Source organism: Lepidothrix coronata, unplaced genomic scaffold, assembly GCF_001604755.1.
Source record: "Lepidothrix coronata isolate B3197 unplaced genomic scaffold, Lepidothrix_coronata-1.0 Scaffold230, whole genome shotgun sequence".
In the NCBI taxonomy this organism is placed as follows: domain Eukaryota; kingdom Metazoa; phylum Chordata; class Aves; order Passeriformes; family Pipridae; genus Lepidothrix; species Lepidothrix coronata.
Window position 1 is genome coordinate 350,810 of NW_016690410.1, and position 16,266 is coordinate 367,075.

Sequence of the window (16,266 nt, forward strand, 5' to 3'; positions counted from 1 at the left end):
TTCTGTTCATAAAGGATAAGGGCCTCCAGTGCATGACATAATGACAAAAAAAAAAATTACTGCAGAAGGAATGCAACTACATTCTTAATATTTAAAATGTCTTGGAGAGCTACAGCATGTGTATGATGCAGTCCAAATGGATACTACCAAAGCAGTGTTTTAAATGCTTACCATTTCTGTTCACATCAAGTACTTGCTTCTCCAGATAGCATATTTTCACAGACTCACAGGATAGCTAAGGCTGGACAGCACCTCTGGAAACTGCCTAGTCCAGTCCTTCAGTTCAGAGCAGGGTAAACAGAGGAGATTGCTAACAGTCATGTCCAGATGGTTTTTGAGTATCTCAGGGATGGAGATATACAAACTACACAAGCTCCAAGTACAACCTTTTCCACTCTTTGACCATTCTTGCAAAATAGTTTTTTTATAGCATTTGAATGGAATTTTCTATATTTCAATTCCCTTTAGAGACTGCCACTGAGAAGAGCCAGACTCCTTTTCCCCCCATGAGGTATTTATATATATTAGTAAGACTTGCCCTGAGCCTTTTCTTCTTGAGAAGCCTCATCTATCTTGGCCTTCCCTTGCACAACAGATGCTCCAGTTGCTCTAGTCATCTTTGTGGTCTTTTGCTGTACTCCTTCCAATATGTCCATGCTTTTCTGGTAATAGACAGACCAGACCTGGACACAGTACTCCAGTTGTGGCTTTACCAGAGCTGCCCTAAATCTATAATTGCCAAGCTTTGAATTTTACCAGAGCTGCCCTAAATCTATAATTGCCAAGCTTTGAATTTTACTTCATCTGAAATTCTTCACGCTCTCTCATATTTCAGTTGTTAGAGATGAAAAACAACACAGCCATTTTTCAGCAGTTCAAGTGTTTAGAAAACTTTACATTCTAAAAACATACAAACCAAAATTTTATTCTAATCCTTTGAACCAAAACATAAACTAAGACAAACAAAACACACACCAAGAGTGGATAAATGAGCTAGGTATCTACAGATCCTCTAAGCATAAGAAGGATTTAACAATATCACTAAATAGAAAAATCAAATTCGCATTTCGCTAATCTGGTCAATTATACCAGTTATTGTTTAAAGATACTTAATAAAATAAGAGAATGACATCTTTTATTGGAGCTTAATAAAGAATTCTTCCTAAAAGAGACAGAAAGAAACAACACAAAGCACATACAAATTACAAGTGAGTCTAAAAATGGTCATGAGATTGTCTTAGTTATAACATTTAGAAATACATAAAGAAACATACAGAAATACTAGGGGGGGTGGGTTGTAACCTTTGGCTTTTATAACTCATTTTTTCAAAACTGTACTATCATGGAAGGCTGTAAACTTAAATATGAGATATTCTTCATAATTGTGTGTTCTTGCAGCTGAAGTTTTAAGAGAAAGCAACACAGGTATCTCAAAACTCATAAAGTCAGACACACTGGAAAACTTAACGAGATATGGAACAGTGAAAAAAAGGCCAAGATACAACAGCAGTATTTTTTAACTTACATTTGAGAGTTTCTCCAGCATAAGGAATATGTAGCTTAAACCGATCACAGCTGGGTCCAGGGGTCAGGGATGTACAGCTGAAAATGAAGACAAGAGAAGAATGTCCTAAGTAGTTACAGATGGCAGCAAACACCAACATTATTCTACAGGATACAAATGACTGATAGTAAACATGTTGTGGCTACCAAAAATACTCATCCTTATGAATCTTGGAAAGAAGAAAAGGTGGGAAAGATGCAGGAGGCCTATCTTCTTTTGATCAACAGTTCCCACAACAGTATAAGAAATTTAAGGATCTGTGCCAACTGTCTCCCATTTTATAATGAAAACACACATGCAAAATGCTCTGGTTTTGAGTGCGTTATTAGAATGGTAACAATTAGTCAAAGTCATCAAGTCCTCTACTTTGTGTACAATTTTGCAGGCCACAACTCTCTATGTCACAGTAACACGGTTACATATTCCCTATCCCTGCCACCCAGATAACTGGGATGAATTTTAATACACCAACATTTATTCATTTTTTACCTATTATAACATTAAAATTTTCGCTTGTGGAAAGTCTCACAGTAGCCTTCAGGTGAGCAAGTTTCATAACAAGGTATCTGAGGCTATATAACAACTGAGGATGTATGTTCATGATCTGTGACTCTCCAGTTCATCTGAAACAGCAGTTGGGCCTCAATGGTGATAAGAGAGCATTTTACGAATAGAAAAGTCACTAGAAAACTGTTTAGTGTCTAGGTCAGAGATGACCAGCTTTTTCATACCTTTTAAATCATGTACCAAAATATTTGCATACAAAAACCCCAAACAAAACCAAAATCTCAGCTGCAAATGGAGAAGCAAAGGGACACAAATTGTTTCACTGGCGGGAATTGTCCCTGAAGCTTTCACCACTGTAGGCTGCTGCACATATGACAGGTCCCAGGAGCAAAAATACTGGAAGTCCTTAGAAGTTCATTGTTTTATGTTTCTAGGGATCCTGATAACTCTGAAATCTTCTTGCCAGCCCAATATAATTGAGAATTTTTTATAGCCCCAGCACAATTGTTGCAAGCCACTTAAAGCTCAAAGCTATACTGGCCGACTCTAGAAAAAACAGTGAGTGATAATAAGGTACACAAAGGTAAAATAACTTGCCTAAACTTATATATCAGATCAGGGGTAGAGCTCTTAATACACACCATTGAAAATATAATGAACAAAACCCACATATACTGGGCAAAACACACACCCTAAAGTAAAAAGATGGGTAGGCCAGAAAACAAAAGAATTCTGATCCTACATTCAGATCCTCCCTTATCAGAAACAACACAGTAACTGCTGCAGCTCTGTCTTACCGCACAAGAGGCATCGGGGCACATGGAGCAATCCCAGTTCTCACTCACATACTCAAAATGGTTGGGAGAGCCATTTCTCCAAGATGCTGGCTCTACAGTCGCTTTTCCTCTTTCCACTTGCAAGTTCAGGAAACCACATGCACTAACTTCAGATTGTTTTTACTCAGTGAGCTACATTCACTATTTACTCAAATTTGTGCCCATGTGTAGCTTCACCAAGAAGAAGCAACCACAGAACTACAAAACAATTAACTTAAATGAAGTTTCCATAAAAATAGTAGAAAACATAAGCAAACCACTTATGTGCACCTAGAATCTAAGACAGATGCAATTAAGAGCCAAATGCAGTCAACAGCCTACACTGATTCAACAACAATACACCACATTTTTTCAGTATCATCACAGAAATTAGATAAGTGTCCCTTCAAATAAAAGGGAAGAGACACATCCTACCTTCACTTTAGAAAGGTTTTTGCAATGTCTTAGGAGAGCACCATGCAAAACAATTTACAGAAACGTAATTGAGATATAACTACTATCAGATACTGCAGACTTGAATGGAAAGCAAGTTTCAAAACAGATTAGTTCACATCTTGCTTCATCCAGGAAGAATGCACTGACTTGGTTTTCTTTTGCTGGAATACTACTTTGCATTTTATTGAAAGACTGATGATGGAAAAGAAACGACGTTTATGAAACCTGTCAATGATGCAAATGTGAAAGGGAATGCAGCATGCCGGACAACAGAGACAGACCTGAAAAATGTTTTTATTTCATGGTCTGTACTGCTTATTTTTAAATTACACCTAGGTAGTGCTTAGCAAGAACAGTAAGCATCACCAGCCTCACTGGGAGTAAAATCAGTTTGAGAATATAAAAGATTGGATCCCTAGTGCAACAGAAACAAGAGAATATAATTTTTTTCCAAGCTGTGGTATTTTAGTAGGTGAGAACAGCAAAATGGGAGTGCCCGTTGTGAAGGTGTTTTAATGTCTGTGAATGAATTTAACAGCTATATAGATACTATTATCTACTTCCAAAGTATTTCTATGGCTTACAACATATATAAGGCCAATTCTAGGAAGCATACCAAAATCCTCCAAAAAAGCACAACATAAAAAAACCTTTTTCAGGTTCTAAAATATCTCTGCAACAACAGTTAACATTTAATGAAATTTTCTTTCAAAGTATCACAGGTCACAGTCTGAGACACTTTTCTCAAAATACTATCAAAATTATACTGTTGTCAGCTTTTCAACAGACACAAAAATTTCTGATCCTACAAATACCCTACAAATCTTTTCTTTTAGCACAATGGGCCATTTGGAAATATTACAGAAAGTATAATATTCTTTAACATTAAAATAAAAGCCTGATTTAATGGTAAATGTCCCTAAAAGCAACATTAAGTACTTTTCCTATATTATTATATTGCACTAGAGATGTTTTTAATTTTACTGGTCTAGAAGTGATGGAAAGTGACAGCATTCACAGTTCCCCCCCCTAAATTGCTCTGGCTGGGCTGCACAAGAGACTTCAATAAATGCAACAGGCTGAGTAACCAAGCAGAAATCTTGCATACATCCATTTGAAAGGAGGCAGCTTCTTTTTAGTATAAACAGTAAAAGAATGAAACTCCTATGGAAAATCAAAACTTTGGTTCATGTAGCAGTCTATGTCTGCCCCTATTTCAACAGAAAGCCACAAGTAATGGCCTGTCTAGGGACATAATCTCCTGCCTGAATTTCCTTAACAGAGAGAACCTCTTATAATTATACACATCTGACCTAGAAACATGACCTCTATCTTCTCCAAAATGTAAGACTTTTGTCTTTTGGAAATGTGATCTTTTTACTTAATCTGGTCCACACAAATGCCACACTCAAAAAGGAATTACTTGTAACGAAGTCTTTAAAGGTTATTTGTTGTCCTGTCTTCACAGGGAATTGACAGAACAGTAATACTTGGTGTTGAAAATTAATTTCGGAAGCTGACTTCATCTCATGATATATGGATGTGTTATCTCCGTCTTTATTAATGGAAAAATATTACACTGGTTTGCATCTCTTCATCTAAATAATCAATATTTTACACAGGAAAGCCACAGAAGCAAGAATTAATGCTCTCATGCTCAGAGCAGGGATATGTCTTAGTCTTCATAAGATGATTCATGCTATACCACAAGATCTCCCACAATGGTTTCCCTACTAAAATATCAAAGAATCATCAACTTGACAAGTTTCTGGGATGAAGGAATATTCGTGAGTGTATTGCTTAAAATCATGTTGCCCTATCCAAAGGGGCTGTGCTGAGACTTACAGCTGGAAACTGGTAGATGGAACTGGGTACGCAAGCAACCACAGCTCAATACAAACCTTTCTCTTTTGCAGTAGACTTTACTAAGTTCCTTGAGCAAATACAGCAGATTAAACTTCAGTTGAGATATATTACATCCCTATGGAATAAGTATTCCAAGTAGGAAGGAGACAAGTTGTTGAGTGTTCGATGCATCCTACAGTTGGGATTGTCTGTGACCTATTGGGAAAAGATTTCTTTCACAATGAATAAAACTAAACCGGTTCTTGTACAAAGAAAAAGTCACTGTCAGCACCAGAGACTTACTTAGAAGTGTTCGGAATTCTTTACCACTCACAAAATAAAACAAAAAAGATTATCGAAGAAAAAAAATAAATCAGAAAAGTCACTCAGTTTTCCTGCTTGGAATAAAGCATCAGCCTATGATAGGTATAGTAGAAAGTATTTTTTTTGCAAAATTAATTTTGTCTGATTTAGAAATGCAGTTCTACCTGAGTTTAACAGCGAGGTTTTCTCTTATCCCAATGTATTGGCGATTAACTATTTTGTTGAACTGACACTTCTTCTGTTTCGTTTAAGCTAAAAAAACAAAGCCACTTTGATATTTTACAGGTCTGAAGCCACGATGATAAGGAGGACTGATAATCTTAGATTTCAACATGGTCTTCCTATCAACTAGTCTTCTAAAACCATCACTTGAAAGCATTCCCAAGACAAGCAGTTTTAAATCATTTGGGCTCTGGTAAGATCTTATCCAAAATTATGTTCTGTGCCAACTGAAGGAGTCACAAAGAAACAAGAGCACAAGTGTTTACCACCTTAATCCTTAAAGTCAGGAGATGAGTGGTTATTCTACCCAAAGACTTTAAAAAAACCAACCAACCAAACTCATCAACACCCCCTCCAAATCTACCTCTTTATATCCCAAAATTCCAGTAAGAAGCTTGTTTTTTATACAACTCCTAAAATCCACTGCTTACAACCATATAAAAGTATAGCAAATATCCAGAAATGCCATCAGAGGTAGCTCTATTGAAAAATGAGCCATCTCCTTTTTATTTTTTCTCATTTTAATCTGTGATATAGGTGTAAGCCCCAATAGTCATGTCAGATTTATCTGATGACTATCAAATTCCCTGATTATAAAGTATGTAATGTGTTTAGTCATTCTTCCTTCATAGATCATAGAGAAGCTTTACTGCCTTCACTATCTGAAGACAAATCATCAGTGAACTTTACTGTACAACAGCAAAGTAAAATTAGACTAAGAAATTTAGCCTCTATAATTTCAGGAACTTAATACTGAGACTGTCTAACCAGAATAGTCAGAGATGCAAAAGCTTCTTTAATCTCTTGGTGCTTAGGCTGCTATGCTTGCCATTCTGGAGGATCAGTACTTTTTTGGATAACAGACAACTTCTATTTGCTCACCAGGCTGTTGGTGTAAGAGCCAAGAAAGCTTCACAGTGAGTAAGAGATACCCCGATGGAAAACACTACTAAAAACGACACACTCGCAAATAAAAAGCAACACCACAAAGTCCGTTGTGACCGCTGGCTGTATTTCCAACCCTTCACAATACACCTAGGATATGTTTCCGGTTGCTCCTATATGTAATGTAATGGCCAGTCTTCGCGAGCGAAGATTTGGGAAAGGTCATTAACCCTTCGAGCCTGCGCAGTGGATTTTTTAGGTGAGACCCAGTGTGCGCTGAACTGAGCCCACCCTTTAATCCTGAGGTTCATCTGCCGGGGCCGAGCAAGCTTGGACAGTGGCAGTGAGGGTCTCAGAACGTAGGTTTGTTTAGAGTGACCTTCTCTTAGATGGATTGCCTCACAGGGCTAACGAGCTCCATCTGCCCGGGGGGCTGGGAATCGAACCCGGGTCTCAGCGGTGAGAGTCCTGCACCCTAACCACTAGACCACCAGGGGCCCCTGCTCCTATATATACTGTTACATATATCCTATAAAGACAATGTTAGGGAAAAAGGAGGTCAGATTCCTTTCACAATACAAGAGACTAAAGAAGAATGAGTATTATTTTAGGAATGACAAGACACAGTTCAATCAGAGGTTTAGAGGCTGAAGGTTTTGTCAGCAAGAGTCAAATATAACTCAGAGGCAAAGACAGGTTCATCGTTTGTTAGTAATAAGAGGCAGCAAACTCAAAATACACCCAAAACTCTGATGTTGCGTTTGATAGGAAAAACACCTTAAACTCCAGTAGAACAGCCTTTGTCGATGCCTACAGATTCCTCTTTCCTCCAGTTTTTTAGATGGAAATCTGCTCCAGTGTTCTCTGAAGACACAGCATTTCATCCCATTTAATTAAGAATTAATTGCAGAATTCACAACAGATGGGTAAGTCATGTACAGAGGCATTAAGAAAAATTAAAGTGTATGGAGGAGGGAGGAGAGTAGAAGGAAGGCCAGCAGGTGACAGGTTTTTTGCAAGGATCAGGACACAGAAAAATGGTGAAAATCATGTTTTAGAGAGTTGACACTGACAGTGAAAAATTGTATCATGCTGCAGCTCGCTGCAGCAGTGCACAAAGCTTAAGAGGCACCCAGAAGCCTGTGAATACACAAGAAGAGTACTGAGCAGCTGCTGCTGGAAACAAACAGATCCAATCAAAATTCTGTCAATCAGGCAAAATTTGAAATGGGAGAGATAGTCTAGTCAATCAATTTTCATCTTCAGTTCCCCTTCTTTATATAGAGATATGTATCACACATATAACAGAGAAAGACTTGCACTTAAAAGACACAAACCACTGCTTTTGGAAAACCCAGTTACATTTAGAGTAATCACTCAATAAAACCTTCATCTACTGTAAGTGCTGATTTTCCTTCACATATATTTAAGTTTTGTTATATGAAGTTCATCACACTAACTAGAATTTTTAGAAAACCGGCAGAACATATACCCTAGAAAAACAACCACTCACTTCCCTCCTGTACCCACAGACAGATTTGCATTTTTTAAAACTAAAGTTCAAATAACTATTTAAAATCAATTCAGTGCCAGCAATCTGCTTTCAGAAGAAACATTACACAAAAGCATCTAGTGACTACTATCTGTAGTAAAACAAATATTGCAGCTGTTTATTAACAGAAAATGTAATTTTCTTAATATGAGTGACAGTTTGCCAAAGCAGATATCAGAGGTGAGGAGAGCTCTGGGACTTTTTCTAGAACTGCAAATCTCCTTCACAGCTGCCCCAATCTTGTGGCAGGCATTCTGCAATCTCCCACAGTATGGCTGCCACTGCTGGAGGCAGATGTTCAGTCCAGCCTCTGTGAGGGAAACACAGGAAGCACACATACATAAATATACATTTTTAAATCATCTCAGAGAACTTCTATATTAAATTAAAATACATAACCCCCCCCACGGCTCTGATTTTTTTATTTTTTTTTTAGTGTCAAACTCCTTGCTCGTTTAGCCTACAAAGGCTGGGTTTGGAAGAGCTCTTTTCCAGTCACCATAGCAGGACAGGTTGGAAAGGGTCACCACAAAAAGAACATGAAGCACCACATCTATTATAATTGCAAGTGTACTTGAAAGAAAAGCTCTGAATACAGACTATCTCAAAAGTTTCCATTCAAAGAATCCCTACAGTTTAGGGTGGGATCTCATTATTATTGGGTCTCAGGGAGCTAATTATAATACTAATTAAAAAAAAATTATTAGGAATTGACAACAGAAAGTTTTCAACAAAAGACACTTTGCAAACGCACTTTGCAAACATTGCTGATAATCAAACTGATTTCCTTTGTAAGCAAGATCTTTCACACTCTGGTAATTGCATAGAATTCTTTTCAAAAACTACATATGGCACATACATACTCCCCAAAAGTATAAAATAGAAACAGAAAATGCAAATTTTAATGAACGATTAGAAGAAATGAACAGAAATAAAGACAATTGCAATGGGATAATGCTAATAACATACACTCCAGTAGAGCATGTTTAGGTAAATAAACTAGTGAATTCACAGTATCATAAACTACCCTTCTGTCACACATTCAGGCAAGGAAAAGTCACTACTTCATTATACTGTAAGACCAGCTGTACCCCAAAGCCTTGGAACTCATAAGCAAATTTTTAGAGAAGAGTATGAAGGATGGCAGATGCATCCTTTGGATTTACTTCATTTCCCTCCCCTCCTGACAGACTCAAATCCTGCTTCATATTTTCACAACTGCCATTTGATTATCCATTACTTTGCAATGAGTTAGAACCTAATAAGGTCGTAAGTTCTGTTTCTAATGTTCGCTAACGTGAGTTCAATTTCTGAAGAAAAAAGAAAAATCAGACAGGGAGCATTTCTACTTTTAAATTACTCTAAATGAGAACCATTCTTCACCAAGTATAAGATTATAGTCAACCACCTGGAGTTTCATATCCTTTCAGTGCTCACAGAAAGAACATACTCACGGAGCAAGCCACAAAAGCTGAGCTATTATAAACGTCAGCTTTAATAAGTCATTTAGCATTGCTCACAACACCGGCTGTAGTAACCATAAGGGCTCCCAACCTATTTTCAAAGTAATTTATTTCACACCATAGGACTGTTTGAGTTATTGGAAAATACAATGAATTGGTATCAGGAAAAAAACATAGGGACCAAAAGCATAGTCCATGTTTATATATTTTCTCCCTTTAGGAAAGTAACGAAACAACAGATGGGTGGCATCCCTGCCCATGACAGGGGGTTGGAACTAGATGACCTTTAAGGTGATGACCTTCCAACCCAAATGATTCCATGATTCTATGCATATTAGGAGGGGTCCAGTGATCCTATGTCTTTCCACATTTCCTTTTTAAAATTTTCTTCTAATTGCAGAATTTTAAAGCTTTCTGGTCATGGATCTCTAATGATTTGACTTCTAATCTTATACTCTCTCAGAAGAAATTTATGTTAATACAACAAACATGAATTCGGTTCTTGGGATATGAAAGTTAGGTCAAGCAAGGATCACCACATTTAGAATGTAACTCCACAGCTTGCAGTCACAGATACATTCAAAAGGACAACTTCAAATTGTGTATATTTATATAAAATACTACAAGACTGGAGACAGAGCAGAAAACCTATGAAAAGATAACACCTAAATACAAATATCAGTAGTTCTCCTATATCTAGAATTATTTTAGATTAATCACAACATTAAAGATATGCAATAGACTAAAAAGACCAATGGAAAAGGAAAATCATAGCTAAAATTACAACAGACCACTACGTGGAATTGCACCTGCACAAAACAAGCCCCGTATAGTTGCATGTTACATGTGCTCCAGGGAACATGGCTCAAGAATCCTTCACCTTTCCTTGTTCTTCTCTAACTATAAACAAGAACAATCCAAAGAAGTTTTTCTGTTGAAAAAAAGAACTGACCATCTAAAAGAGAGCAGTACTCTGTCATATTTTTGGTTTAAAAGTATTATTTCAGTGATGCTTAGGAATTTGGGGTTGATTTTTTTAGGAAAATGTAAGTTCAGAGGGTCTTATATTTGACTTTTTTTGTCTCTTTACCATAATGGAATTCTGCAATTTCCTTTATGCTACTCAATTTCATTGTGATTCTTTTAATTTACAATATTAAAACCACTCAGTCTTAGTGGTCTAATTTTGATCTTTCAGCCATATACCAGAGATTACAAAGAAAAGAACCTGCGGCTTACACTGTGGAATGGTTTGTCTCAGACACATTAATTCCCTTCTCTCAGGAAAGACAAACTAAGTATGTTCCCTTTTACCAACTTTTACTTTGCTATAGATTAGTTAAGAGGTTTACCTTTACCTTATGGACAGAATTTAATATCTTCAATAAAAACATCAGCTTCAAGAGCAAACCAAACTCTGCTGGTTTATACCTACAGCTCTAAGTATGCTTTTCAGATGCTCACTTTCAGCTAGAGAATAGTTGCTTTGAGGTATGTCTACACCGGGCAGTGCAGTGCCAAGTAAATGCCTAAGCTAAGTATCTCAAGAAACAGATTAAAATAGCTCAGGTATAGCATTGCATTGGTAGTGTTATTCTGTTTCCAATTGAATTTGAGACATTAAATGTACACTGCAAATTCAGTGATGGACAGAGTTATCCAAACAGACAGAAAAATTCATTCCTCTATTAGCCAAAAGAAAGAGCACCATGACTGATGGCTCACGAGGTCCCAAAGTATTTATAAGGGTCCATGGAAAAGAGCAGCAATGAAGAGATGTCAACTCAAATGCCAACAAAAGATATTCTTACAACAATGAAAATTCCCTTTCAATTCTTTAATCAGACTTTACATAGTGATCAATGCATTAGAAAAGAAGACCTGTACAGTTTTTTTATTTCCCACACTGTTATAGAATGACTGTGTAGCCAGAAAATAGTGTACAGATACTGTTTTAAAAAATTAATGGTTTCTTCTTTCATTATCACTGACTCACAGAGGTAGTCAGAAGTAGTTTACAGAAGTATTCCCATGGATTTCTGTTGGCTGTAAAATAAATGTAGCAGAATCAAATCTTCAACACTACTGCATACCCGTCTGTCAAGACAAAGCCTCTGATCATCTGCTATTCTTTTAAAGCCCCTAAACCCATCAGACCATGTCTGCAAAACCAAAAAATGGTCATATTTTGTCTCAGCTTCATCACAAGTGTACATTAGCTATTTAATGTTGTGCCATGTATGCACATATGCATATGAGAGTCAGGCATACAAGAAGTATAATTGCATATGTAAGAGTGGAAGAATTTACCAGCCAGCTATCCAAGAATATACGCTTCTCTACTAAGCAGAAGAATAAAAAATTAAAAGCCAGTTGTTCTCATCTTCTGGTGAAATGTAATATGCAACCAAGATGCATGGTATTCTAGAGATCTGTCCAGATCACATTAAATAAATGCTGCATCTGTGTGATGCAACGGTTTGGAAACAAAGAAATTGGACCAGGCACCAACTATTAGATTTTTAGTTGTCTTAACAACAAAAAATTTAGTCTTAAGAATTTTTTCTCCTGCAGTGACGCGCAACACAAAGAAGTAACACAGACATCCGCTACAACAGAAGAAAGACCTGGACAGAAACCTACAATAACAATTTTTCAATGAACTTCCAAGACACAGATAGCAAAACCACACATTTAAACACTTGCGAAGGTACATCGTTCCAACAGCATTTGGCACACTTATACGTACTACATCATGTGATCCTTTCTTTAAATAAATCAGAAAAGAAACAGTTGTCACCTGTATAAAGTACTTTCTTCTAATTTTTATTAAAGCATAAAAACACTGGTAGCCATGACGTTCACTTTTTTCAAGGTCAGACAAGAGGAAGTTACTCACTGTCCCAATCCAAAAATACCAGCAAAGACATATTGTGCAGTATTCAAATTGAAGAAATCTCAGGAAAATGTATGTAGGCTTTCAAACAAGAGCCCAAGTTACCTCAATTATATAATGCTACCCTTACTTCTTAAAATCCTTTATTTACTCATAGCACTTGAAACTTGCAAACACATGCGTGTTTTTTTCTGAAAGACTTCAAGCACCTTATTTAAAACTGGTGTAAAAGGAATGCCAGACTTTGTGGAGAATATTTACAAAACCGTTACCAAATGTATACACTACACTTAGATCTTTTACCAGACAGACATTTTGCCTTTGTTTTCTCAACATTCAGAAACAAATGCAGGAGAGCACAACCTTGAAGACAGTCAGTCTTTCTGGACCAGCACATTAAAATTGCTGTTTGAATTCCAAGTGCTGCTCCACAGCACCAACTCTCTCAAACTGTCCCATCAGAGCTTCAGCCTTTTAAATTTTACTTGAATTACAGGCTTCCAGTAGAAAGATTCTATGCAGTGAAGAAATTTATTTGTTATCAGAAACTGGAATGAAATGACCTACTCTGTGAAAAAGTAATAGATTATGACTTATCCAAAATAGCTAAGGACTAAAGGGTTCATAAGACCACAGTTCTGGAAACTGCCACGTCCTTTCAAGTACACATTTTGACCAAAACACAATTATTTTTAAAAAGCTTTTCACAGTAATTGTGTTCAGAAGAGTCAGATTCATTAAACTTCATACATAAACAAAATCCAGGTTAAAAAAACCTACCTACAGACATCAATATGAGTGATGGATGTGAACCTTACTCAAGTAACTGAAGTAGAATCTTTAAATTAAACGAAAGCAAAAGATCAAGCAAAAGCTTTAAATAACTGCTACAGTATTGTAACAGTATTTCACAGCTAAGCCCAACATTATTTCCCAAAATACGCACATAAAAATGCATATTTATTTTAAAAAGGGAAATGCCCAAAAGAAAGGGAAATACCAAAGCATATTGCAGTCTGCTTGATAACACAAAAAAGTAAATCATCATTGCTCACTAGGAAGCCAGGCAATGAAGTTATAAATATCTTATTACAGCTTCATAGTGATTTTGTATGTTAAAATCTACTCCAGAGAGAATTACATTCTTTTGACCACTCTTCATACAGGTTTCTTTCAGGATCATAACTAATTGTACACATAGTTCAGTATCAACCAGAGAGACAGAAATCAATAACAAATCAGACAGATGCATGAACAGAATACCAACATCAACATGGTTTACTACAAACCAGTTATATAAAAATTCCACAATTAATCTCCTCGTAAGTATGGAATAAGTATAACCAAATAAGTATGGAATTTAAAATTTTGTTATGAGTGGATATCTAAAAAAAATGAAATCCTAATATATGCGGCTTTAAATCACTGTATTCATTTTGAAATTTTGCCTGGTGGAACACATCAAAGTAATTTAAAAAACAAAATCAAGTTTGTTGAGTAAGAATAGGCTTGCAGCATAATTTGAAGCCTAAGCATGGGCCCTGATGAACAGCTGTAGGGAAAAAAAAGAGTTCTCAAAGGCAATGACCACCACAATGATGTTTTTCACTCTTGTAACGCACCATAGGAAAAGCAGCAGTCTCTTAAATAACTGGATTCTACATTATACAACAATTAAACACCCTTCACATAGGAAAATGTCCTCTATTTCTAAATCTGCATAATAATCACTTTTCCCTATTCAACATCTTTCCCATGATTATATGTGTAAATGCTAAGAGATGCCCCAGCCACAGTTCAGTTGGTTATGAGTAGATTTTAATATCTAATTAAGATGGGTCATTATTTCAAAGAGACACCAGTGGAGATTAACTGGATGATACAATATACGGCATTGACTCAATATACGGCATTCAATTGGCAGCAGTATTTTCTTTGGGTCTAGAACAAAGTAATATCCTATTCAAGAGTTCAAAATGCTTTGATCCACTCTGTCATCTCAAAGAAGGTCTTTCATTAATGCAACAGAGATGCCTGACAGGGTTTTCTTATCACCGGAATCAATGCTGCTGCAGGTGCTATATTTCAGATGCAACTTAACACTCCAGTTCTACTTTTGTTCACTGTGGAGCCCCTTTTACAAGAAGACTTGGCCACCTGACTTTTTATTACTATTTCTGTTGAAGAGTTTCCTTCTTCCTTCCCATGTCATATTGCTGAACTCAGTTCAGGAGTACTCACATTTCTTTACTCACTCTGCATCAGCAGTGGCCATATAAATCCCATAAACAGGACTTGGTCCTGAATGTCCTACTCATAGATGTAAATTGTATGTGTCTGATGAGACTGGTACTGTCTAATAAGTTTGTAAAACACACAGACATTATGGAACTGTAACATATTATTATAAAACATTTACATACTTAAAGACTGCAAAACAATAGGATTTCCTTACTATGACATATTTCCCTCCCACACCTGCAAGCAAAGCAAATTAACATATCATCATACTTCATACTCTTAATCTAACATCAGCTCTTTAATACAGTTTATAAAACACAACAAAACTAAGTTGTCAGTCTCAGCAATAAGTCAGAATAAGTACAAAACAAGTTCCTTACTAAAACCATCTGACATGTGATTTGACTTTTGAAATAATTATAGACTTAATATGTTTGCCGTTTGCAAATCCAAATCAACTGACATGATAGGCTAAAATCTGGAGCTTGATCTTGTACTGGTGAAATAAAAAGGAAATTTTTTCCACTTTTGAGAATGTCAAAACCAAGGCTCTGAATGGGCAAAGCCTTAGAGATACTACTGTATTCAGTATGTTACCATTAATTCCTGTTAACCACGGCTTCAGTTTCTAAAACCTGAGAAATGAGAATGGATGGATCATCAGTCTGGACATTTTGTTTTGGTATACATTGTAAAGCACTGGTTTGTCAGGGAACAGTACCTCATAGTTCTCTATAAGAGTAATAGTGTGGTACATGACAGTGAAGCAGTCATGCAGCTGGCAGGCCCTTAAGCTTACAGATACTTCTGTTTTCAAAGTTAATAGCTATTGAGACATTTACCTTAAGTATTTTAACATTTTAAAGGTTACAGTAAGATTGTATTTATTTATTCTTAAAAATCTTCCACACAACACATCAGTTAAAGCATAAAATACCTGCACATTCTGTAATAAACTCAGTCTAGGCCAGGGTCTTTACAGTATAAACTAGGGTGTGTACAACTTCTTTCATGTGTCAATAAATGTACAATCACTATGCAAAAGCAAAGTTTCTGAACAAATAGTACTTCTAAAATGGTCATATTCATTTGAGATCAAGAATTGCCTTTTGACTTCAAACATTTAACCTAGCACCTCTTCCTCAGCTGCCTGTTCTGCTTTTTAAGTTGAAAGCCTGATTTCAACCCATTGAAACTAAAGGGAATTTTGCAATTAATGTTCTGTACCTCATCCCCATTTCTCTAACAACAGTTGTCCTCATATTCCTCCTGTTCAACATCTATGTTTATGTCCAACTTCTATGGTCTCATGCTTCCATCAACACTGTCTCTGTACAATCCTAAACATCCACTGGTCAGATTACGTGACCAATACATCTGTTCTAGAACAGGCAGCAGTTTCAAGTATTGAGGCCATGTTGCTGAGAACACAGCTGCGATGGGCAGGGCACGTCTCCAGGATGAAGGACCACCGCCTCCCTAAGATCCTGCTCTAT

At 36.6% G+C, this 16,266-nt stretch overlaps 1 protein-coding gene across 2 annotated transcripts in view; it reads right to left on the minus strand.

Annotated features, from left to right (window-relative positions):
* The window catches only part of BRE (brain and reproductive organ-expressed (TNFRSF1A modulator)), a 171,188-nt gene that overhangs the window by 148,447 nt on the left and 6,475 nt on the right, over positions 1-16,266 (minus strand). For both annotated transcript variants that reach the window (XM_017834239.1, XM_017834238.1), the window contains one exon: positions 1,526-1,602. In XM_017834239.1, coding sequence (XP_017689728.1) covers positions 1,526-1,602 — 77 coding nt within the window. The remainder of the gene's footprint in view (positions 1-1,525; positions 1,603-16,266) is intronic.